General features: G+C 36.8%; 1 protein-coding gene across 1 annotated transcript in view; it reads right to left on the minus strand.

Moving 5' to 3' along the window:
• The window catches only part of TAB2 (TGF-beta activated kinase 1 (MAP3K7) binding protein 2), a 90460-nt gene that overhangs the window by 4020 nt on the left and 59322 nt on the right, over nucleotides 1-27118 (minus strand). Inside the window, exons 6-8 of the mRNA XM_025383078.1 lie at nucleotides 9720-9880; nucleotides 9420-9513; nucleotides 8249-8329 (exon numbers count right to left, since the gene is read on the minus strand). Coding sequence (XP_025238863.1) covers nucleotides 8249-8329; nucleotides 9420-9513; nucleotides 9720-9880 — 336 coding nt within the window. The remainder of the gene's footprint in view (nucleotides 1-8248; nucleotides 8330-9419; nucleotides 9514-9719; nucleotides 9881-27118) is intronic.

Consider the following 27118-nt stretch of genomic DNA (forward strand, 5'->3'; position numbering starts at 1 on the left):
TTAGCCTTATTGCAAAAAATTATTGATTCCTTATTTCTCCCAAAACAGCCGGCATACAAACTTCTATCTTTCATGTAAAAACTTTTAAGTAATGGATGTTTTTATTGGACCTTTCATATTTATTATGGAAAATTTCGAACATATATAAAAGTAGAGAGGATAGCAAAATGAACATGTACTCATCCTACTTCAACAACTGTCAAGACCAATTTTATTTCACTTATGTGAAATAACAGATTATTATTAATCTGAAGTAACAGATTATGTTGAAGCAAAACAGGAACCTTTTCATAAGAAAAAATTCTTATTTTTCAAAAAGAGTAGGAAGATTGTATTCAGGAAACTCATTTAGTGTCTGAAATACACATCTTGCATATTTTTTAAAGAGTTAGCGCTTATACTGCTGTCATCTCTATTGCTTTATTCAATTAACATCCAAATAGCATCTGAACATTTGCTTACCGTGTCAAATGCCTTAATCTCACTCTGATCTTCTGTAATAACTGTTCATTGTATTCTAGCTATATTTAAAAACATTTAAATAAAATACAAGGACAGACCTACGTCTAATTATACATAAAAATGCAGGGGACTGGGTGCGGTGGCTCAAGCCTGTGATCCCAGCACTTTGGGAGGCAGAGGCGGGTGGATCACCTGAGGTCAGGAGTTCGAGACCAGTTTGACCAACATGGAGAAACCCTGTCTCTACGAAAAATACAAAATTAGCTGCGTGCGGTGGCGCACCTGTAGTCCCAGCTACTCATGAGGCTGAGGAAGGAGAATGGCTTGAATCTGGGAGGCAGAGGTTGCAGTGAGCCGAGATCATGCCATTGAACTCCAGCCTGGGCAACAAGAGCTGAAACTTTGTCTCAAAAAATAAAAAATAAAACCAACAACAAAAAAATGAAATAGAGCACAATAAATGAGAATGTGAAAGGAGAATGTGAAAATTCTTGTAACAAACTGAAGACCAGTAATATACTAGTTCTTCCTTGTTCCCATTTCTTTTTCTTTTCCTGCAATAAAACTTTATTGACAAAAACAGATGGCAGGCTGGATTTGGTCCATGGGTCACTGTTTGCCAGCCGCTCTTCTAAAACCCAATTTAACATGGTATTCCTACCAGTATGTAAGCATGTGAACAACTGCCTGATTCGTAAAATGTTTTTCTCAACCTCTCCTTTTCCTCCCCTATGTAAGGCACTGAATTTCTCAATGACAGTAACTATACATTTTTTTTAGGGTGTCCTGTTCAGCTTCACAGGAAAAATGTACATTTTCCTGTCCACAATTCATACTTTCCTGTTCCTACAAACCATAATGTTTCTTAGGAAGGAAGAAGTAACACAAATAATTTGTATCTCTGAAGACATTTGAAAATATAAACATATGTGGAACAAATTGTAAGTCTGGAGTATTTGTTGCAGCACACTAGTGAGGATGATGTAACCCTATGAGTGCTGACCTGATTCACCATATGACTGCTGACTTCCAGAATTTGTGTGAATGAAAACTGTTGTTTTGCTGTCTTTGTTTTGTCTCCCCCACAACTTTATTGATGTATAGTTGACAGTTAAAAATTGTAAACTGTACAACTTGATGATTTATGTATACACTGTGAAATACTTATTACAGTCAAGTTAATTAACATATTCAGCACCTCATATAGCTTATCTGCCCCCAACCCCACTGTGTTGAGAACACTTAAGATCTCCTTTAGCAAACTTCAGTTATATAATAAACTACTGTTAACTAGTCACACTGTTGTACACCAGATCTTCAGAGTTTGTCTTATATAGTTGAAACTCTGTACCCCTTTGACCACAATCTTTCCATACCCTCTTCTCCCAGCCCCTGGTAACCACCGTTCTGTTCTCTGTTTCTAGGAGTTTGACATTTTTGAATTCTACATATAGGTGAGAGATCATGCAGTATGTGTCTCTCTCTGGCTTATGTCACTTAGCATGACATCCTCTAGGTTCACCCATGTTATCACAAATGAAAGGATTTCCTTCTTTCTTAAGGCTGAATAAATATTCCACTGTGTGTGTGTTATGTGTATACCGCTCACGTTTACTTTATCCATATACAGACATTTATGTTGTTTTCATATTTTGGCTATTGTGAATAATGCTGAAAGGAACATGAGTGCAGATTATCTCTTTGAGATACTTATTGAATTTCCTTTGGATATATGCTCAGAAGTGAGATTGCTAGATCATAAAATTTTAAAGTTTTTGAACCTCCGTACTGTTTTTCATAATAGCTGCACCAACTTACATTCCCATGAAAGTGTACAAGGGTTCTCTTTTCTCTATGTCCTCATCAATGCTTGTAATCTTTCACCTTTCTCATAGTAACCATTATGATAGGTTTGTAAGATGGTATCCCATTGGGTTTTAATTTGCATTTCCCTGATGATTAGTGAGGTTGAGTACCTTTCAATATACCTGTTGGCTATCTATATACTTTCTTTTGAGAAATGTCTATTCTGGTCCTTTGCCCATTTTAAAATCTGGTTATTGGTTTCTATTACTATTGATTTGCATGAGTTCCTGATACATTTTGAATATAAACCCTTTAGGAGTTACACAGTTTGTGAATATTTTCTCCCTTTCTGAAGGCTGTCTTTTCACTGCTGATTATTTCCTTTGCTGTGTAGATGCATTTTAGTTCAATGTAATCCCACTTGCCTATTTTTGCTTTTGTTGCCTGTGCTTTTTGTGTCATATCCAAAATATTACTGCCTAGACCAGGTCAAGAAGCTTTTCATCTATGTTTTCTTCTAGGAGTTTTATGGTTTCAGTTCTTATGTTTACATTTTTAATTCATTTTGAGTTTATTTTTGTATATGGTGTGAGGTAATGATTCAATTTCATTCATCTGCATGTGAATATCCATTTACTGAAGAGACTATCCTTTCCCCATTGTGTGTTCTTGGCACCCTTGTCAAAGATAAGTTGACCATAGATACATCAATTTATTTCTGGGGTCTCTATTCTGTTCCACTGGTCAATATGTCTGTTTTTATGTCAGTACCATACTGTTTTACTATAACTCTGTAATATTTTTAAAAATCAAGGAATGTGAGGTCTCCAGCTCTGTTGTTCTTACTCAAGATTGCTTTGGCTATTCAGGGTTTTTTCTGGTTGCATATAATTTTAGGATTTTTTTCTGTTTCTGTAAAGAATGCCACTGGTATTTTGATAGGGATTACATTGAATCCATAGACTACTTTGCGTAGTAAGGATGTTTTAAGAATATTAATTCTTTCAATCCATGAACACAGGCTATGTTTTTATTTATCTGTGTCTTTAATTTCCTTCATCAATGTTTTACAATTTTCAGTGTATTCCTAAGTACTCTTCTTCTTGCTATTGTTAATGGGATTATTTTCTTGATCTCCTTTGATAGTTCCTTGTGTACAGAAACACAATTGACTTTTGTACATTGTTTTTGTGTCTTGCAGTTTTACTAAATTCAATTATTACTTTTAAAAGTTTTTGGTTGAGTCTTTAGGGTTTTCAACATATATGATCATGTCACCTGCAAACAGAGATAATTTTACTTCCTCCTTTCTGATTTGGATACCTTTATTTTTCTTGTCTAATTGCTCTGGCTAGGTGATATGGTTTGGATGTTTGTCCTCTCCAAATCTCATATTGAAATGTAACCCCCAGTGTTAGAGGTAGGGTTTAGTGGGAGGTGTTTGGGTTGTGGGGGTGGATCCTTCATGAATACCTTGGTGCAGGTTTCTCAATAATGAGATACTGCTCTGAGTTCAAGCAAGATCTGGCTGTTTAAAAGGTGTGGCACCTCCCTCCATCTCGTTCACCATGTGACATGCCTCTGCTTGCTTGCTTCACCTTCTGCCATGAGTAAAAGTTCCCTGAGGCCTCTCCAGAAGCTGAGCAGATGTCGGTGACATGCTTCCTGTATAGAAAGCATGTGGATGTCCGTGACATGCTTCTTGCAGAACTGTGAGTCAATTAAACCTTTGTTCTTTATAAATTACCAAGCCTCAGGTATTCCTTTACAGCAACACAAAAATGGATACTACATTAGAACTCCCTGTCCTACACTGAAAATAAGTGGTAAGAATGGCACCCTTGCTTGTGCCAGGTCTCAGTGGGAAAGCTTTCGGTTTTCTCCATTGTTATATTACCTATGGGGTTTTAATATATGGCCTTTATTCTGTTAAGTTCCTTCCATATACATATATATATATATATATATATATATATATATATTTTTTAAGACAAGAGTTTCGCTCCTGTTGCCCAGGCTGGAGTGCAATAGCGTGATTTTGGCTCATTGCAACCTCTGCCTCCCAGATTCAAGTGATTCTCCTGCCTCAGCCACCTGAGTAGCTGGGATTACAGGCACCGGCCGCCATGCCAGGCTAATTTTGTATTTTTAGTAAAGATAGGGTTTCTCCATGTTGGTCAGGCTGGTCCCAAACTCCTGACCTCAGGTGATCCACCTGCCTCGGCCTCCCAAGGTGCTGGGATTACAGGCATGAGCCACTGTACCTGGCCTGAGAGTTTTAATTATGAACAATTGCTGAACCTTTTCAAATGCTTTTTATACATCTATTAAGATGACTACATGGTTATTCCTTTCATTTTACTTCAATGTGTGTGCTGTATCACATTAATTGATTTGTGTATGCTGAACCATCCTTAAGTCCCAGGGATAAACCCCACTTGGTCATGGTGTATGGTCCTTTTAATGTGCTGAGTTTGGTTTGCCAGTATTTTACTGAGGATTTTTTGTGTTTATGTTCGCCAGGAATATTGGTCTGTAGTTTTCTTTAGTTGCAGTGTCTTTGTCTGGTTTCGGTACCAGGGTGAGGCTGGTCTCAGAATGAGTTTGGAAGTGGTCCATCTTCTCATTTTTGGGAGAGCTTAAGAAAGGTTGGTATTAATTCTTGTTTGAATGTTGACAGAATTCACTCATAAAGCCATCTGGTTCTGGATGTCTCTTTGTTGGGAGTTTTTTTTGTTTTGTTTTGTTTTGTTCTTTAAATTTCTAAATCCATGCTGGGTGTTTGTTGGGAGATTTTTGATTACTGATTCAATCTCATTTGTTATTGGCCTATTCAGGCTTTCTAATTCTTCTTGATTCAGCTTTAATAGGTGGTACGTTTCTAGGAATGTATCTTTTTTCTAGGTTATCTAGTCTGTTGGCATAAAATTGTTCCTAATATTCCCTTATGATCCTTTTATTTCTGAGGCATCTGTTGTCTCCATTTTCAGTTCTGATTTTGTCTTCTTTTTCTCTCAATTTATCTAGCTAAGGGTTTGTCAATCTTGTTGATTTAAAAAATCACCTCTTAGTTTTACTGACATTTTTCTGTGTTTTTAAATCCTCTATTTTTTGCTGTAATCCTTATTATTTTCTTCATTATGCTAACATTAGGCTTAGCTTGTTGTTCTACTAGTCCCTGGGGTATAAGTGAGATCTTTTTTTTTTAACGTACGTATTGTCTCTATAAACTTATCTCTCAGTACCGCTTTTGTTGCGTCCCATAGATGCTGGTATGCTGTGTTTTCATTTTTGTCCGAAGATACTGTTAAGATTCCCTTTTGATTTCCTTCTTGACTCAATGATTATTCAAGAGTGTGTTTAAGTTTCCACAAATTTTCTGGTTTTCTTGCTGTTACTGATTTCTAGTTTCATTCCACTGTGGTTAGAAAAAAATACCTGGAATGATTCGTATCTTCTTAGGTTTGTTTAGACTCGTTTTGTGAACTAACATATGATCTATCCTACAGAATGTTCCGTGTGTGCCTGGGAAGAATGTATATTTTTTTTGCTGTTGGCAGAGAGTTCTGTGTTTGCTATATCCACTTGGTTTAGCATTTTGTTCAAACCAGCTGTTTATTTGGTTTCTGTCTGGATATTCTATAATATTGTAAGGGGGGTACTGAAGTCTCCTACTATTGCTGTCAATTTCTGTCTTCAGATCTGTCAATATCTGCTTTACATATTAATGTAGTCTGATGTGGGGTGTGTATATATTTATAATTTTTATATTTTCCTGTTAAATTGATCCTTTTACCATTATATAATAATCCTTGTCTCAACAGTTTGGCTTAAAAATCTATTGTTTCTGATATAGCCACTTTTGATTTCTTTGAGCTACCGTTTATATATAAAATCTTTTTCTATCCCTTCACTTTCTGCCTGTGTCTTTAAATATAAAATGAGTCTCTTGTAGATAGTGTATTATTGGATCCTATTTTTATTTTTCTTATTTCATTTTAAACAAACAGTTTATTTAAACAAGAAGCTTGACTTGAAGGGAAAACCTTCTAGGATTCTTTCTTTTTTTTAGAGTAATTTATCCCTACTTAAAGACGGACTGCCCTACACGTAACAGCTACATACACAAAAGTTATAAAATTGTCCTTGGTTTTACAATGATAAATGAAAAACATTAAAATCCTCCAATTGAACAACGTATATGAGAATTTTTTGTTGTTGTTGTTGTTAAAACAGTAAGAGCAAAATAACTTACTGGAATATAAAGATAGGAGCTGAATGAACATGCCACTAATGGAGAAAGGTGGTATTCTCACAGAATCAGTATTTTTTCCCATCCTGTCTCCACTTGACGTCAATCAAAACATACCATTGGCTGTTTGGTTTGAAGAAAAAAGCAATATGCTTGTGCACATATGCCAGTTACGTCATGTATAATAAAGGAATGTGGAAGGGGAAAAAAAGAATAAACTATAGTAGTCAGAATGTGGTGGAACCAAACTGCAGTTTTCTAATTGAGAATGTAATAATCGTGGTCTTTAAAGAACAGCGTTCTGGAGTAAAGAAGCTGTGCAGGTGTGTCTGTTCCACTGATTGATTGGCCATCAAATCAGAATCTGATCTGCTTCATTGACAATCTCTGTCGTTCACAACAGGCTTTCATTAGTTTACTAATTGGTGTATGCCTCTTAATCTTAAACACCACCACAGAATCACCATGTCCCGCCACCTTCAAATTAATATGATCCTTGTTCTCAGTCTTGATTCCTTCTGTGGGCTTTTCGTCAGCCATGGGGAGCATCGGAGTCTCCTCAGCTGCTGCTTCACAAAAGAAATGGCAAGTCCGCAACTAACGAGCACACAAGCAGCAGCAGGAGCAGCAGGAGGTGACAGTGGTGGATGAGGGAGAGGGTGTGTGCACGTCATGGGCTCCCTCCCCTCCCACTGTGTGCACTAGCAGGAGTTCTTGGGGCCTCCCGTTGGCTGCTGCCAGATCCTGTTTTTAAAATCCATTCATACAAACTCCTTGTGAGTGGTGAGTTTAATCCATTTACAGTTAAGGTAATTACTGATAAGTGAGGACTTACTATTGCCAGTTTGTTGCTTCCTGTCTATTTGACAACTGTTTTGCTCCTCTTTTCCTGTTACTGTCTTCCTTTGTTATTTGATGACATTTAATCATGATTTACTTTGATTGTATTTGGTTATACTCTTCTATTTTAAGTTGATAACAACTTCAATTGCATACAAAAATACTATTGTATCTTTACAACCTCCACCCACCCACACTTATGTGCTCTTGCAGTTTGCTTCTTTTAATACTATATATCCATTAACAAATTTTTACCTTTTAATTAGAGTTGAAAGTAAATTATATACTACAGATAAGTGTTAATCTATATATATGTCTATATCTTTACCTTCAGCAGTGATATTTATGTACCTGTTTCCATTTCTATGCATATTTTAATGCCTGGATCAAAACACACAGATATACGGTTTGGTGTGCATATATTCTGAGAATATCAATGATGTAAAATGATAGAAGGTAAAAAACTATTCATCTGGAATTTAGGGTATTTTGATTACTTAAAGTTATATATAAATTAAACTGAATATTCATGGGGGGAAAAAAAACTTCCCCAAGGTATCTTCCTTATCATTTGTCTAAGGTTTTGAATGATACAAATTTTAGTACTTAGTAATTTTTTTTAACCAAGACTTGCTATTATTGGTTGGGAGTGTATAGTGCTTCCTAAGCTCGTGCATATTACTCTTAAAAAGCTAAGAATATTACATCTTTGCATCCTCCCCAACCCCAAGCATGTAAATGAAAATAAACAAACATCTTCTTAACGAATTCATTTAAGAATGCCAGAGTTTGAAGCAATTCTAGAGAGGAAGGTTGCTGAACAGGAAAATTTTTCTAAAATTTTGCTTTTCAAAAGTAACAGTTTTCACATTTAATGGATACACTAACCTTTGGGTTTTGGTGGCACAGGACCTACAAATCCAATATTGTCATAAAAGTTATGGATAGCGCTGGGATTAAAATGCGGTCCTGAAATATATAAAAAGTAAATATATCAATGCTTATAGCTCAAAAACAACTTTACCTTTTAAAACAAGTATTTCTTTCTAAAAAAAAATCATGCTATAAGAAATGCTTTTCATTTATTTTGCCCTTCTAATCTCCAATTATATCTAAGATTTCAAAACATATTTCAAATATATTATCTTAGGTATAACGTAGTACTCATAAAAAATATATTATCTTAGGTAAAACGTAGTACTCATAAACATAAATTTACCACTTACTCAGGGTAAGTGGTAAATTGTGAAAGAAGTCAAAGTAATGCTGGTAAGACATTAACAGAAGTAGAAGTAGACCCCTGTTCTATGTGGCAAGTTAAAATAACTTAAAATTTCACAATTTAAAATGTAATTTTAAATGATCAAATACGGACTAAACAGCTTTACCTCAAGTAAATATAAAAACCTTGCATTAATGTAATAGAATGGTTAAAATTTTACACAAAAAGAGTAAGTTCAAGGATTGTAGTTTCTAGAATAGCACCAACTTTTTCTCTCCAGAGTTAAATTATGGTATTTTTCTATGAATGTTTAAAGTTAAATAGCTTAATCAACATTTAAAAATAATAAAAATAAAAATAATCATCTTCCAGTTTTACAGATTCTGGAACACAGTCCCAAATGTATTGAAGACTTCTCTTTCGGTTAGATTCCTTCCCCTTCCTGTCTTTTCCATTTTATATCTTTTTATTATTTATCCAACTTCAGAATTAGGTTTAAGTGATAACATTTCCTTTTAGTTCTCTATGGAACTGAATTAAATTGTAAACATTATTTACTATAAATCATTGCTTGTCATTAACAGCTCAAGTATAAAAAACTATCATTGTCTAAAGAGTGTATAAACCTTATTTTTATTATCTTCTCTATTTTATCAGTTAAGATAGTGCCATTGAGATGGGGGTGACTTTTTAAATATATTCTTAAAACTGTATCTGGTTCTAAAGCCACATGTTCTGAGACAGTGAGATTATGATTGATAAATCTGTTTTTAGCCACAGGAAAACTGCTGGTGAATTAATACGATGAATTTCAGCTACGTATACACTGAACTTTACCTCGGGCTTGAAAAAGATCAATTTCTTTGGTTAGGCAGTCAATGTCAATCTGGAGTTGTCTATTACAACTTCTCAACTGCTGCATTTCTTCGAGCTGAAAAATAATTCTATGTAAGTAAGATTTGCACTGAATTCTTAGTCATTAATTAATAAAGAATGGAGTTTGGCAGGGGAAAGTTAGGACAGAAAAACAAGAGTTAAGAACATCTGAAGAAAACTAGATCGAGATATTATACTTATGTTAGATGGCCTACTCTCACGTTCAAGCAGAGAGATCACAACAGTTACATAAAGACTTACGGAAGGTATTTGGGATATAGAATTTGATCTTTTCAGGCGCCTTCGAGTTAGATTATTTTCCATTTCATTAACCTCAGATTTTAATTTATCCAGCTTTTTCTTTTGAATCTCAAGTTCTCTTTGAAGTCGTTCCATTCTGGCCTTCTGGTGTACCAATAGAGCTGCAACACATATCAGTAAACATGAGGACCTACCCACTTTAATCAATTAACCTTTAAGCAGACTTGGAAAAACAAACAAGAATTTGTCAAAAATCCCAAAGCTACATTAAAACAAAATATGGTATGTTTAGGCATTTAAAATCTCAAGTTTTTTTTTTTTTTGACACGGAGTTTCACTCTTGTTGCCCAGGCTGGAGTGCAATGGCGCAATCAGCTCACTGCAACCTCTGCCTCATGGGTTCAAGCAATTCTCCTGCCTCAGCCTCCCAAGTAGCTGGGATTATGGGCAACTGCCACCACACCGCACTAATTTTGTATTTTTAAAGAGATGAGGTTTCACCATGTTGGTCAGGCTGGTCTCGAACTCTTGACCCCAGGTGATCCGTCTGCCTTGACCTCCCAAAGTGCTGGGATTACAGGCTTGTGCCACAGTGCCTGGCCAAATTCCAAAAAATTTTTACTTAAAAATTGTTTTAGTTATTTAAATAAATGCTACTTTTCAAATGTTTTTTTTTAGGATTTGGAGAAATTCACTTTATGAATGAAGACAGCATTTTTAGGCTACAACTTCTCTAAAGGTTTTAGTATTTTTAATTAACCTACTTACTGTATCTAATTTACATCTACCCTCGGAAAGGACAAGCTCTCTTACTTCAGAGTGTCATGTTTGGTCTATGAATGAAGCATTCTAATATGAAAATGTTATAGATATTTTAGCAGGGAATGTAGAATGGGTTGAATCCATTTTGATGTATGCAAGAAATAAAACAGGAAGATTGATTTTACTCCACATGAATGTTAACATTAAATTATCCCAATTGCCACTTATATTTTTGTATATTCAGATTATATTCTGTGAAAATATTTTCCAAGATCTTTAGAGAAACAAAATAAGCAATCAATCCCGCAGCATGAATGAACTACTTGGGAAACCATAATAAACTACAAATACTGGTATATGTTTTTGTGATCTATCCCTGGACATGAATCTCATCCTTTAGGATACTGGACTGGAAGTGAAGATACTGGAATCTACTTTTTATAAAGAAACAACATGGGATGATTCTATCTTGAGAAAAAAAAAGGCAGATTTGGAAAAGCACTTTAAACAACCTCTAGAAATAAAAGTCATTGAAATGAAAAAGCCAGACAGATTACATACAAAGACAGCTGGTGACCTGGCAGATAGACGTAAGAATATTACCCAGAATGCACAATGTGACAGAAAACATGAGAGAAGAGTTGAAAGGCCTCACATACATCTAAGAAAAAAATTCCAGGCTGGGCGCGGTGGCTCACACCTGTAATCCCAGCACTTTGGGGAGGCTGAGGAGGGTGGATCACTTGAGGTCAGGAGTTTGAGACCAGACTGGCCAACATGGTGAAACCTCATCTCTACTAAAAATACAAAAAGTAGCTGGGCGTGGTGATGGATGCCTGTAATTCCAGCTACCTGGGAGTCTCTGAGGCAGGAGAATTGCTTGAACCCGGGAGGCGGAGGTTGCGGTAAGCCGAGATCATGCCACTGCACTCCAGCCTGGATGACAGAGTGAGACTCCGTCTCCGCTGGGGGTGGGGGTGGGGGTGTAGGGGGTGGGGTGGGGAAAGACAGGGAGAAAAGAATTCTAGAAGGAGACAATAGAGAGGATAGACAAGAGGCAAGATGTGAAGAGATACAGGCTGAAAATGTTCCAAAATTGAAGGGAAAAAAGGAAGTAACAAATTTTAGAAGATAAAATAATTTGTTCACCTAATTAAATTATCCAAGAATACAGATGAATAAAGGTATTTCCAGAACAAAGTCTGGGGAAATTCAACAATCACAGATAGCTGCTGAAATAACTACTAAAGATATGTTTTGATAAGAAGGAAATTAAATACAAAAGAATGGAATAAGATGAGTAAATCTGGGAAAAAAAAAAAAAAGCTCTGACAATAAAACAAAGGAAAAGACTATGGCAGGGCAGGGGAGCAGCAGACATTGTTTAAAACAAAGTGAAAATAAAATACTGGAAAAGAATAACAAGACACTGAAGTGCAAAGATCAGAGGTGAAGTATTCTAAGGTCTTGAAGGTATTTAAGAAGAATACACTTAAATGTTGCTAAGCCAAATATACATGCTCAGTATTTAGGGATCAGTACTAAAAGAAGTTCAACAGAATGTGCAGTTTCTAAATTAAAACAACCTAAGGAGAAATGAGGGAAATTTAATTAAACCTAGGTAGCAGGAAAGGAGGGGATAAAGGAAAGAAATGCAAAACAAAAACCTGACTGGGATAATTCCAAATATACTAGAAATAACAATGAATGCAACCAAATTAAACATATCTGTTGAGATGAGATCAGTAGACTGAATTGTAAAAACTCAGCAATATGCGGCTTATGAAAAACACTCAAAACATAATTCACTTATCTATTCTTGTAATAAGTTGAGGGTCTAGGTTTCAGGTGTTGTTGTAGGCATTTTGGAAGTCCACGAACAAAATAGGAAAACATCCTTGCCCTTGTGGAGCTCACATTACAATGGAGCATAGATCAGGGCCAGGGAGTAGGGCAAGAGAAAGACTCTAAACAAAGGGTAAACAGGTAGGCAAACGATGGCCCAGGGGCCAAATCTAGCCCACTGCCTGTTTCGTCATTAAAGTTTTACTGGAAAATACAGCCTTGCTCATTTGTTTACTTGCTATCTATGGCTGTTTTCATTTTACAACAGCAGAATTAAATAGTTGTGACAGAGATTATGTGGCCTACAAAATCCTAAATGATATACTATCTGGCTGTTTACCAGATCATGTAGAGCCTTGCTGACCATATTAAGGACTCTGAATAGAATGGGGATCTATCATAGCACAGAAGGGTTCAAAATAAAAGGACTCAAGTAAAATAAGTATCTTGCACTTCAGGCACTACTCTAAGAAGCATAGAGTAATAGCAGTCAATTGCTGGAAGTATCTGAAGACTGTGGTGCACTGAAGGCAACAACAAAACCCAAACCCAGCTCCACTCCTGACTAAATTGATGCAATGACTCATAATAATAACCTGAAAGAAAAAGAGATGTCCTCATTTCTGGGTGTAAATACCATTTACTTTAGTCTCCTCTGTTCCTTTACATACAATATGTGGCATTCAATAAAAAATGAGACATACAGAAAACCAGAAGAAAAATGGAATTCATCATCAAGAGATAAAGTGATCAACAAAACTATACTCAAAGATGATATAGCTGGAATTACCTGACAGAAAACTTAAAAGATTTAACTATGATTAATATGTTAAAGGATCTAGTTTAAAAGGTGGACAGCATGCAAAAAAAGATCCACAATTTGAGGAGAGCGGTGGAAATCATGAAAGGGTCAAATGCTAGAAATAAAAAATTATTTATCAGACATAAAGAGTTCCTTGGACAGACTTAGCACACTGGACACAGAAGAATCAGTGAACTTGAAGACAGAAATTACCCAAACTGAATACACCAAGAAACAAGTGAAAAAAAGAACAAAAAAACCTTAAGAGTTGCAGAACTAATATCAAACAGTCTATGTGTAATTGGCAAAAGAGGAGGAAAAAAGGCAGGAGAAATATCTGACATGATAAAGACCAAAAATTTTCCAACATTAATGAAATACAACAAATCACAGATCTAAGAAGCCTATAGATCACCAAAAAATGCTAAAACAAAACCCCTAGACACATCACAAAGTGCTGAAAACCAAAGATTTTCATATATTTCAGAAAAAAATCTGACTTTAGGGCAAAACATATGAGATAAAGATGTCCTTTACTTAATGATAAAAGGAAAAAATGCTAGTATACAACTCTGCATGGAAAATCATAAAAACAATCTAATTTGTTTCCCAACAAATTCATTATAAAGTATACATTCCAGGATAAGGTTGAGCATTCTCCCAGTCACAGCTCCATCAGCAATCCCCAATCCCATATCCCTAACATCTTCTATCAAAACAAGAATAGAGTTTGAGAGATACACAGAAGGCCAATATTAGTAGGAGCCAGACTTTAACAGCAGGCAGAAATCTGATTCAAAGATGATTTAGGAGACTTGAAAGAGTCACAGTTGCTACACATACGGTTGTGAGGTGTTTTGAGGTTCAAAAGTAAATTTTTCAGAATATATCTGAAATAAGCATTGCATCCTTAGATATTCAAAGAGGTTTTTGCAATGGCTGAAGATGTGGCTTACCTTTGGGAGTAAAGGCAAAGCATCTCTTATGATTAGTCTGAAGCTCTAAAGTAAAATATTGCAAATCCATTTACAATTACTTACAACTTATTTATGAGGCATTTCTTTGCACTTTAAACAAAATTATAGAGTTATAATGACTATATTACTTAGAAACGACATACCTAGTTGGTTGACTTGTCTAGGTATGGCTGTTATAAACAAGCTAAAAATGCTATGAATATACTAGGAAAGCAGTTCTCTGTTTCTTAGCATTTTTTTCTTCTAAGTGGCTGAATTTTTATGTGTCTAGTTCACTTTTCATTTGTGGTTTGAGATCTTTAGATAGGAATCTGAGAAAGACGAATTACAGAGAAAAAAGGGATCAAAGTGAATTTCTAAAAATCACTGTAAAAATTCGGCTAAAGTCAAAACTCTTCTCGAGCTGTGAGTTTTGTCTGCAAGTTTAACCTTGACTATACAAAATAATATCCAATATTTGTCCATTATGAAAAAATGTGATTAGATTCAATATGAAACAATGTTGGTAGATAAACAGCAAAGACAGTTTTGCTCTAATTAGCCTCCACTAAATGAAAAAATCTGTCTCCTGAAACCCCATAAAAATGAGGTATGAATGACAAAGGTTCAATCTACCAACAAATAAGAAAAAGAAGGCAATTAATTGACAACAGATGTCAACAAGTTTCTGGAAAGCTAGAAGCAGATGAAATGACAGCTGAATGAAGGAGTGGAGAAAGCTGAAGTCTCATGCACAAGGAGGGTGCTGTAGACAAAATGGCAGCTCATCTGCCCAGCAGAAACCTAAAAAGGCTCTTGACTTTGGAAAAAGGAGGTAACAACAGAAGGCAGGAGTTAGGAAAGGGCCAGAACACAGAGGCTTAATTAGCTATCTGTATATGGAACAGTCAACTTCTCCCCATCCTAAAGGGAAGGTAGCTGTAGGTTTAAGGATCACATAGTTGAAGAAAATCTGATATGAAGGCAGGTGGATCATCTGAGGTCAGGAGTTCAAGACTAGCCTGGCCGACATGGTGAAACCCCATCTCTACTAAAAATACAAAAATTAGCCAGGTGGTAGTGGCTTGTGCCTGTAATCTCAGCTACTCAGGAGGTTGAGGCAGGAGAATTGTTTGAACCTGGGAGGCAGAGGTTGCAGTGATCGCGCCACTACACTCCAGTCTGGGCGACAAAGTGAGACCCTGTCCGCCCCCCCCCCCCCCCAAAAAAAAAAAAAAAAAAAAAAGAAAATCTGATATGATTGTGAAAGATCTGCATAAACAGAGAAAAAAACTAAATCCAGATGAAGACAACATAGTAGAGAGACGAGAACTTAAATTCTAATTATCATTAAGAGATTTAAGTACCAATAAAACAACAATCTTCTTCGAAAAGCAATCAGAGAACTAGCTCTTGGAAATTAAAAACATAACTGCCAAAATGAAAATTTCATATGGGAGTTGGAAAAAAACTTAAGGAAATCTCCTACAATGTAGAATGGAATGATAAGGAGGGGCCGGGTATGGTGGCTCATGCCTGTAATCTCAGCACTTTGGGAGGCCTAGGAGGGAGAGTCATTTGAGCCCAGGAGTTTCACCAGCCTGGGGAACAAAGAGAGATGCTGCCTCTACAAAAAAATTCAAAAATTAGCCAGGCGTGGTGGTGCACACCTGCAGTCTCAGCTACTCGAGAGGCTGAAATGGGAGATCACTTGAGCCTGGGAGGTCGAGGCTACAGTGAGCTGACAGCACCACTGTACTCCAGCCTGGGCAACAGTGACACCCTGCCCCTGCCCGACACCTCCAAGAAAGACAAAGATGTGAAATATACTGAAGATGTAACGAGAAATAGATAGAAAGCTCATTCAGGACATTAAACAGCTGAACAAGAGGAGGTCTAGAAACAGACAATAAAGAAACCATAGTGGGGATCAGAAAAGCATTTCCCAAGGCTGAAGGGAGACACTAGCCTGTAAAATGGACGAGTCTAATAAATGTGGGACAGGATGATTAAAAAAAAAAACCCTATACCATTGTAAAATTTCAGACTACTAAAGACAAAGAAAGATCTTAAAAATTTCCAGAAAGAAAAAAAGTAGATCACATACAAAGATACAAGAATCATATTGACATCATATTTCCTCAGTAATAAGGAAATCACTACATTTTTCTGTGGAGAAATGATATTCAACCAATAATTCTATATCCAGCTAAAATTATGAGGGGATTTCCAGATATTTAAGGACTTAGAGAATTTACCTCCCAAGTCTCATTAGGAAAATACTTAAAGACATGTTCTAGCAAATTGAAGGCATAAACCAAGAAAGAAGACAATATAAGATCCAAGAATGGTGACTCTAATTTATAACAGGGAAGAGAGAACTCCAGGAAAAACGAACAGATGGTATCTTGGAGGTGCCGAAAGGATATGATAAAGGCAGAGAACAACAACAACAAAAATTAACAATTCCAAGGAAAACAGATAAATACCTGGGCTTTGCAGTGAACAGATGATGAAGAAGGAATTACAGGTAAAGAAAACAATATTCAGTATCTTTTAAATCCTCTTTCAAAGTTAAATTTTAATGGATAAAAGTAATTTAAGCATGCAACTCTCTCTTGTGGTTGTTGTTAAAAATAAGTGAGTACTAAGTGAACTCAAGCAGCAGGGCTCTTAAACCACTGCTACAAGCATTCTAAATGGTTTATACAGAAAGCTCAGTACTTACCCAACTTTTGTCAGCTCATGAACAATGAAGAAAATTTCTTCGTTACTCAATTTTATTTGAAATTTAAAAAACACACTTGAAGTTCCAGATGGTGTTAGTTTTATTAATTTTAGTTATTCTTTACTGTAAATAATGTCAAATTTCTCCAGAAGTTAAAAACAAAAACACAAGAATTTGCTTACTGAAAAGAGACATATGTCATTGGAAAACATACTAGGGACTTGTAGATACAAAGATTTTAGGCTTGTTTAAATGAAAAAAGAAAAATTTTGCTATTGAACAACCTAATAGGTACTTACTTCTGGAATCTTTTTGTTTTTTGTCTGTAATGACAATTTTACATGTCTAAGTCAGGTACATGCCTAAGTCATGCCTAAGTTGTTGTACCTAGGAAAGTACAATGTCAGCTTCTAAAATAAATCAAGATTTTTCTACGCTGTAACTTTGTTGACAACAGGAATCATATCTGTTTTATATATCACTGTATTACCATAGTCACTTATTTGGTGACTGAGTCATAAAAGATTTAAAGATGGCAATTATAACTTTAAAGCAAACTGTTTTAATCTATTTTGTCATTTTTTTTTTTTTTTTTTCCTGAGACGGAGTCTGGTTCTGTCGCCCAGGCTGGGGTGCAGTGGCCGGATCTCAGCTCACTGCAAGCTCCGCCTCCCGGGTTTACGCCATTCTCCTGCCTCAGCCTCCCGAGTAGCTGGGACTACAGGCGCCCGCCACCTCGCCTGGCTAGTTTTTTTGGTATTTTTTAGTATAGACGGCGTTTCACCGTGTTAGCCAGGATGGTGTCGATCTCCTGACCTCGTGATCCGCCCGTCTCGGCCTCCCAAAGTGCTGGGATTACAGGCTTGAGCCACCGCGCCCGGCCTATTTTGTCATTTTTAAAGGCAGTTTGAAATCAGATCAGTGCTGCAACTGGGCCCACAATTTGGGCAACAGATGTAAAACAAAAGTATGAGGAATGATGCTTAATCTCTAACTATTTTTAATAACTTAATAAGAGATGAATTTTAGTCATTTTAGCATAACTGGTGAGACCTCTTGCTAGATGATTTGCTGGCCTTTATTTTACATAATTAAGATTCTGCATGTAATCTTACGGCATTAAGATATAGGTATTATCTAAAACTTTTATTTTAGACAGAAGGAAAACAGGCCTAGAGGCACCAAAAGAGCCTCAGAACAATAAAACTGGATGAATCATTATGCGACGTGGGCGTGTTTATGGCTTAGGTTTATACTTTTTTTTTTTTTTTTTTGACGCAGAGATTCGCTCTCTTGTTGCCCAGGATGGAGTGCAATGGCGCGATCTCAGCTCATGGCAACCCCCGCCTCCCAGGTTCAAGCGATTCTCCTGCCTCAGCCTCCCCAGTAGCTGGGATTATGGGTATGTGACACTACGCCCAGCTAATTTTGTATTTTTAGTAAAGACGGGGTTTCTCCAGTTGGTCAGGCTGGTCTCGAATTCCCGACCTCTGGTGACCCACCCGCCTCGGGCTCTCAAAGTGCTGGGATTACAGGCATGAGCTGCCATGCCTGGCCAGGTTTATACTTTAAAAGAGGATATGGTAGCTGTTTTCAAGTTTTTGAAGGGATGCCATGAGACCCATTCAATATGGTTTCAAGGCAATACTAAAGAGAAAATATACTGTAAGATTTCTGGCGTGGGGTGCAGGGGCTCACACCTGTAATCCCAGCACTTCGGGAGGCCAAGGCCGGTGGATAATTATGAGGTCAAGAGATTGAGACCATTCTGGCCAACATGGTGAAACCACGTCTCTATTAAAAATACAAAAATTAGCTGGGCATGGTGGTGCATGCCTGTAGTCCCAGCTACTTGGGAGGCTGAGGCAGTGGAATTGCTTGAATCTGGGAGTCAGAGGTTGCAGTGAGCTGAGATTGCACCACTGAACTCCAGTCTGGGTGACACAGCAAGACTCGATCTCAAAAAAAAAAAAAAAAAAAAAAAAAAAAGTTTTTTTTTTCCCCCCCTCAAAATCTTGGAATACGGAAAGGCTTTCTAAATAAGACACAAAACCCAGAAGCCATAAGAGTAAATTCTGAGAAGTCTGAATATGTAAAAGTAAAAAATTTGTAAGGCAGAAAAAATTTTATTGACTAAGTAAAAGGTAGTAACAAAGTAGAAAGAATAGACTAGGCATTTTACAGAAATATGTAAGTTCACAAGATGAGAAATACAAATGGCTGGAAAAAGAACACATGAAAAGATGTTCAACCTCAATCATATTTAAATATGCAAATTTAAGCTCCCAAGAAAAAGATGAAAACTTAAAAAAACCCAAAGCAACAATATATTTTTACCTATTAAACTGACAGATATACTTTTTTCCACCACCTACAAAATATGATGAGTGGAGAAGGGAAAGAGGAAAGATTATCCTTATAAATGTTACCAAAAATGTTCCCTATTTATAAGTACGGGAGTATAAACTGGTAAAATCTCTTTAGAGAGCCTCAAAATTGAAACTGGCAACATTTACTGGCAGTCATTAGTGTCCTTCCCCACATTCTTTTGTCTGTCTGTCTCCCAGGTATGTGGTAGAACTGTGCCTCCCTGTTGCTGCTGAATTAGGTGTGGCTGTGTGCTTTGTTTTAGCTACAGAGTAACATGCGTTGAGGCAGAGGCTTAAGGAGCCACTGCTCACCCTCTATGTTTCCTTGGTCATGGAAGCACAGAAATGGAGCTTCCCTTAACCTGGGTTGCTGGGTGAGGGTGATGCAGAACAGAGGCCACCAGCTAACCTATATGGGATAAGAAATGTGAGATAGAAATAAATCTTTGTTGTTTTTAAGACATGGTTTGTTACTGCAACATAACCAAGCCTAAATGATACATCTATCAAAATTAAAAACACATATATCCTTGGACACAGCAGTTTCACTCCTAGTAATCTCATAGTCTGCCAAGATACTTGGACATGGGTACATCTATGTATACACAAGGATTTTTATTGCAGCACTGTTTGTAAAAACAAGATTAGCAACTACTTAAGGTCTATCAAGAATGGACTGGTTAGATATTATGGTACACAACACTATGCAGCCATTTCTTAAAAAGCAGATCCTGCTGACATGGAATTTTCTCAAAGAGATAAAGACAAAAAAGAGAGACATAATCCTAGAATACAAAATGAACTGTTTGAGAAACTAGTTATCTCTAGTAAGGGGAATTTTTCATTATATACCCTTTAGTTCTATTTTCAGTTTTTTAAAAAACCAAGTATGTAGAAAAAATATTTTAACGTAATTCCTATCAGAATTCCAGTTGACTTCTATATAGAAATTGACAAACTGATTCTAAAATTTACTTAGAATTTCAAGAGACTCTAAATAACCAAGCCTACCTTGAAAAAGAACCAAGCAGGAGAACTCACATGTCCCGATTTAATAATAAAATAATTATAGTAATTAAGGCCATATGGTATTGGCATAAAGAACATATAGAACAATGGAAAAGAACTGAGAGTCCAGAAATGAACCCACACATTTATGGTCAACTGGTGTTTTACAGGGGTGCCAAAATCACTCAATGAGGGGAAAAAGTCTTTTCAACAAATGGTGCTGGAATACTTGGATAGCCACATGCAAAAGAATGAAGTTGGATCCTTACCTCATGCCATGATATAGAAATTGCATCAGAATGGATGAAAGATCAAAGGTTAGAATATAAGAACCAAAATTATATAACTCTTAGGAGAAAAAATAGGAGTATCTTCATGACCTCACCTCAGAGTTAGAAACTGATTCCTAGGACACCAAAAACAAGAGCAAGAAAAATACATAGAGTTTGGACTTCAGCCAAATAAAAAATTTGTGCTTAAAAGACACCATCAAGAAAGTGAAAAGACAACACGAATGGGAGAAAACTGCAAATCATGTAAGGGACTTATTTCTAGAATATATAGAGAACTCACACAACTTAACAATAAAGATGAATAACCTAAAAGTAGGCAAAAAAGAAAATATGCAAATGGCCAGTAAGCACACGAAATGATGCTTGACATCATTAGCCAATAGGGAAATGCAAATCAAAATCACAACGAGATACTTTGCAGCCACTAGGATGGCAAGTAACATAAAGTCAGATAAAAGTGTTGGTGAAAATGTGGAGAAATCAAAACCCTCATACACAGCTGGTGAGGATGTAAAATGGTGCAGTCACTTTGGAAAACCGTATGGCAACAATTCCACTGCTGAAAAGGTGGAAAAAACCAAAATGTTCATCAACTGATGAATGAATAAATGAAATGCAGTATATTTATATAATGGCGTATTTGGCCATAACAAGGAAAGAACATCTTGCTACACTACAGATGAGTCATGAAAGATCAGATTCCATTTTATATCAGGTGTCCAGAATATGTAAATTTATAGAGACAGAAAGTAGATTAGTGGTTCCTAGTGCTGAGGGTGGGGGGTAATGGGATAGGGAGGTGATAGCTTACAGGATATGGGGTTTCCTTTAGAGGGGATGAAAGTGTTCTACTGGCTGGGTGATGGCTGCACATATCAGTGAATAAACTAAAAACTGACGTTTACTGTAAGTCAATTGCACTGTATATTAACTACATCTCAATAAAGATGTTAAAATAATGTCTAAACATTTAAAAAATTTAAAGGATTTATATAACAGTGTACTGTTCTCACATTTAGTGAATGTCTGTCAGACATACTGTAGAATATGTATATATTATATAAACCCACGTGTTCACAGACCCATGTGTATAGTGTGTTCCTGCTTTAAGAAGTGTGTGTATATACATATATACACACAGGTATGTGTATGTGAATATAATGGGAATGAATGTAATGGGAAGGGGAATATAATGGGAAGGGGATAAGTAACTGCTAATGGAGAATATCCCTCATAGTTAAATAATGGAAAAGCTGGAGGAAGTGACAGGTCAAAGGTTGAAAGCAGACACATTTTTATTGCATTTGTTTTTTATAATTTCTTTTACAGACTGGTATTTTCATAATACTTTTTAAAGGTATTGATTTAATGTAAGAAATTAGCAGGTAGAGCTCTCCAAAACCAGAATATGCTACCTTAGGAGGCAGTTTGTGTCTCATAGGAATTTAAAGTACAGAATGGATTTACACTTGATAGGCTGGATGGGTACGTGGACTGGATAACCTATGGAGTAGAATTCTTCACGTCCTTTAAAGTCTCTTCCAACTCTTGACGTTTACCCCAAATTAAAAAGGTATTTAGTCTTAAGACTGAGAAGAACCTACAAGTAGCAGGGCTAATTTGAAAAAAATATTCTGTAAGTGGTCCAATGTCAACTAATCTTAATTACTGAGTTTATTATTATTATTTTAGAGACAAAGTCTTGCTACATTGCCCTGGCTGGTCTTGAACTCCTGCACTCAAGCAGTCTTCCTGCCTCAGACTCCCGAGTAGCTGCAACTACAGGTACATGCTACTGCACTAGGCTTTTATTTAATAATGTGATTTCAATGTCAACAAAGAACAACAAAAAGGCATTTCCAATCAAAAGATACATAAAGTTAAACAAAGTACAAGTTTTAGAATCTGAACTAAGTAAAATTATATTTCCTTTTGAAAAGAGTATCTTACTGAATTTGTGCCACAATAAACATTTTTTTTATTAAATCTCATTAAAAAGAAACATGTTGTGATTTCTGTAGATGTACTGGTGAAAAATGGTAAGGAATGAGAAACACAAAGTCCAAGAAGCTAATTTTCAACTCATAATTTTTCTTCCTTATATTTCTATTTTAGGTTCAAAGTCAAGGCTACTGCTTAACACTATGGTAGGACTTTAAACATAACTGAGGAAAAACCATTTTAAAGTATCATTAAAAATATTTATGATTTTATATATGTAATTTTTTTCTTTAAATAATAAAAACAGTTTACCAGCTAAGTCAATACCACAGATGGAGTTCTGTGGAAATCGTATTTGGCAGCAATCTTAGTTTTTTAAGAGTTCCTGGCTCCTGTAACAAAGTAAGAAAGTAGGCCCTTTTCTCTCCACCACGAAAATTTGTTGGAATGCGTAATGCACTTTGTCCTCCATACCTATAAAAGTTGCCAGTGTTATAACAGGCATACCACTATGAAGACACTAGAATGTCTCAGAATATGCTGAATGATAGTTTTCAATATTTTTTGGAAGCTAGAGTTGGGTGGTATAACTTAAGGGGGAAAAAATGTAGCTATATGTGACCACTGACTATCAGCAAGAAAATTTCACTTCTATACTTGTTCTTAATGGGTAACATAAGAATTTCCTTCATACCTTTAAACTGAAAATTTCTCTCCAACCTTAATTTGTTCTTTTCACTTTTGTCTCTGATTCCTGTAGTACTTTAAGGAATCAAGTTTAATTTATTTCCTTTAGGAAGGATGATGGTGCTGACAGACTTAGTGCTGAGGTGAGTGGGGTCTTGATGTTTCATTAATTTACTTCTTTTGCTTCTGATCACTCTATAGTAGAGGCTGTATCAAACAATGTATCTTTCATAAACAGAAATTCTCACTTTTGATAGTTTTTATCACAGTATTTTTAGATTTCAAATGGTAGATTAAAAGAAAAAAGAAAAAAATGCATTTTGGTTACCAAATTTATGTATGTATATATGTTCTCTTCTCAATTTGGAAAAAATATTTTCCTATCATTCTAGTGCCTGGCTCAACTTATTTTTCTACTCTAAAACGGTATTTCCAGGGGCATTAGAAAAATCAGTTTCATTGCAGGAGACAGAGATATTTCTTTCCTTTTTCTTACCATACCACATAGAGTTTAGAAAATATACTTGCTTAAAGATCGGGATTACTCAGGCCACCCCGTTTAGTAACTGCAGAGTGTTTGTGAACTATGTAGGGTAAAAGCAGAAAAGATGTATTTTCCAGCAAAGGCCTCCTTTGTCTTGAATTAAGTGAATGAAACACTCGATCAAGATTGTGTCACTGAGCCAGGCATGGTGGCTCATGCCTGTAATCCCAGCACTTTGGGAGGCTGAGGCAGGTGGATCACCTGAGGTCAGGAGTTCAAGACCAGGCTGGCCAACATGGTGAAATTGCGTCTCTACTAAAAATACAAAAACTAGCCGGGCGTGGTGTCATGCGCCTGTAATCCCAGCTACTCAGGAGGCTGAGGCAGGAGAATTGCTTGAATCCAGGAGGTGAAGGTTGCAGTGAGCTGAGACTGCACCACTGCACTCCAGCCTGAATGACAGTGAGACTCCATCTCAGAAAAAAAAGACTGCGTCACTGGGTGATAGGTCCATCTGGATCAATACCAGTTCCATAGTAAACAGAAACAAGGAGAAAAGCTGGAGAACACTACCAACCCCAAAACTGTGCACACACACAGATAATGCAAGACTATGTAATCATACAAATGTTATAAAATTCTGTATGTATGTAGGTATGTTTAAAGGAGGTGATTATGAAGGTTGTTAGAGCTGTCCGAAGGCTGTTAAGCAATTTGAGTGGCAGATTCTGGAGAAATCTGCTTTCTTGGTAGGCTTAAACTCTCAAACCAGAGACTTCTCTCATCAGAAAGTTTTTTAATTTTTACTTTTAGGTACCCTCCGAAGGTGCTCTCTACTTCTATCCAGGGTGTTACTTTATTGTTTAGAGTTCTTTCTTTCTTTCTTTTTTTTAAGACAGAGTCTCACTGTGTTACCAGGCTGGAGTGCAGTGGTGTGATCTCGGCTCACTGCAACCTCCACCTCCGAGGTTCAAGCAATTCTCCTGCCTCAGCCTCCTGAGTAGCTAGGACTACAGGTGCATGCCACCACATCCAGCCAATTTTTGTACTTTTAGTAGAGACCATGTTGTTTCACTATGTTGGCCAGGCTGGTCTCGAACTCCTGATCTTGTGATCCACCCACCTCGGCCTCCCAAAAGCTGGGACTACAGGCGTGAGCCATTGTGCCCGGCCCCTAGTTAGAATTTTGACTCTGCCCTTGTCCTTTGACAAGTTCCTTAACCTATCTGTTCTTCAATGTTTTAATCTAAAAAATACTAGTGCAAGTAAAAGGGCCCTAAGGTTTGCCTTCTATGTTTAAGGAAGAGAGTAAAGCCAGGAGGGCTGGAACACAGTGAGCAGGTTGTGAGCAAAAGGAAAAGAGCTGGGGGGAGAAGCTGCTGATCCTGGAAGACTTCATAGCTTTTACACTGAGTGCAACAGATAGTGATCATGTGCAGAGAAGTGATATGGTTTTTAACAGTATCTCCCTGGATGCTGAGTTGAAAGAAGACTGCAAGGAGGCAAGGACGAGAACAGGTAGGTCACTGCAATAACCCATTTGAAAGGTGATGATTGCTCAGACCACAGTAGTGATGATAGGGGAAGTAAGAAGTCACAGGCCACGTGTGGAGATACTGCCTGTAATCCTAGCACTTTGGGAGACTGAGGCAGGCAGATCACTTGAGCCCAGGAGTTCAAGACCAGCCTGGGCAACATAGGAAGACCTTGTCTGCAAAAAAATACAAAAAGTTAGCTGGATGTGGTGGTGTGTACCTGTAGTCCAGCTACTAGGGAGGCTAAGGTGGGAGCATCACTTGAGCCCAGGAGGTTGAGGCTGAAGTGAGCCATGAACATGCCACTGCACTCCAGTTTGGATGAAAGAGTGAGACCCTGTCTCAAAAAAAAAAAAAAAAAAAAAAAAAAGAATAGGAGGAGGGGAATTGGAGACAGCAAGTTTATGAAACACTTTATTTTCACATTCTAGTTAAACATGAATATAATATCTTTTTAATATTAAATATGAATGCCTATTTTACTTGAAAATTTCCCTTATCAAATTATCTTCATAAAAAATTTGCTACTTGAGAATCAGCAACTATCCAACCATAGGACACCTGATGTTTCGATGGAAGGAGAGGAAGAGAAGACGATTTTGGGAGAAGAGGAGAAGTAAGTTATCAGTGGAAAAAATAATAGTATATAACATTTATAAACTGCGGAAACTAAACAAAAATGTTTGTAGTTAATCACAGATATATGGAAAATAAAAGTTTTAACATAATTTCTAGGGCAACTGAAATCACTCATGTACTCCTAAAATGCACACACACAAATATATGCACACGCATACCTAGGATTCACTTTACGTTTGGGTAGAGCCCTGGGTACTTTATTTTTGAGATAGGGGTCTCGATATGTTGCCCAGGCTGGAGTGCAGTGGTGTCCTGCAACCTCAAACTTCTGGGCTCAAGCAGTCCTCCCACTTCAGCTTCTGAGAAGCTGGGACTACAGGTGGGTGCCACTGCACCCAGTTAATTTTTTAAAGTTCCATGAATGATAATGGAATTCGAAAGGACCACAACCCAGCTTGGATTAAGAATCACTAGTGTAGCTGTTTAAAACATAAAATAAGGCAAAACAATTAGGACCCCCTAAGAGACTCAGCAGTAAAATCACTTGATCAGAAATGTAAAAAAGGATGAGGATATTAGTGATAGTAGGGGCTGCATGCTGCCTAAGGGTGATGTTACAGTATTTTCCAACCTACAACTGATACATGAAACAATTCCCTGCAGATACATATATGACTAAGATATGCCTTTACTCTAAAAGATTCAGTTCATCTACAAACTGGCACAAATATTCAAGAAAACGAGTAACCTCCACCTTCTTATCTAAATGAATTTATTTAACAGTCCTACTGAAAATTATGTAACTTAAGAGGTTAGATAAAACATATGACAGAAATTTCCCTATTTGAATTAGTATAGACATAATGTAGTATTATGCCAATATCAGTCTATTTCAGAAAAGGATAATCAATTGAAATAGATTTGAAAGTAATGTCCTTACAATTCCATATAAAAAGAAATACATTAACCAACATTTAAGGGAGGATGAAAGGGACGAATATCAGGAACAAGATTCAAACTTCTTTGATGTAAATTATTCTAATACTTATGTAGCAATAGATTTAATAAAATAAGTCAAAAATGTTGTATTAGAAAAAGGAAGAATTTCCCCCGACCCCAGAGAAGGGTCTCACTCTGTTGCCCAGGCTGGGCAGAGTGGTACGGTCATGGCTCACTGTAACCTTTGAACTCCTGGGCTCAAGCAATCCTCCTACCTCAGTCTACCCAGTAACTGGGACTACAGCTGTGTGCCACCATGCCTGCATAATTTCTAAACTTTTTGTAGAGACAGAGTCTCCCTATGTTGCCCCAGGTCTCAAACTCCTGGGCTCAAATGATTCTCCCACCTTGGTCTCCCAAAGCACTGGAATTACAGGCATGAGCCACCATGCCCGGCCACGAATTACTTAT

This window comes from Theropithecus gelada, chromosome 4 (genome assembly GCF_003255815.1).
Source record: "Theropithecus gelada isolate Dixy chromosome 4, Tgel_1.0, whole genome shotgun sequence".
Lineage (NCBI taxonomy): Eukaryota > Metazoa > Chordata > Mammalia > Primates > Cercopithecidae > Theropithecus > Theropithecus gelada.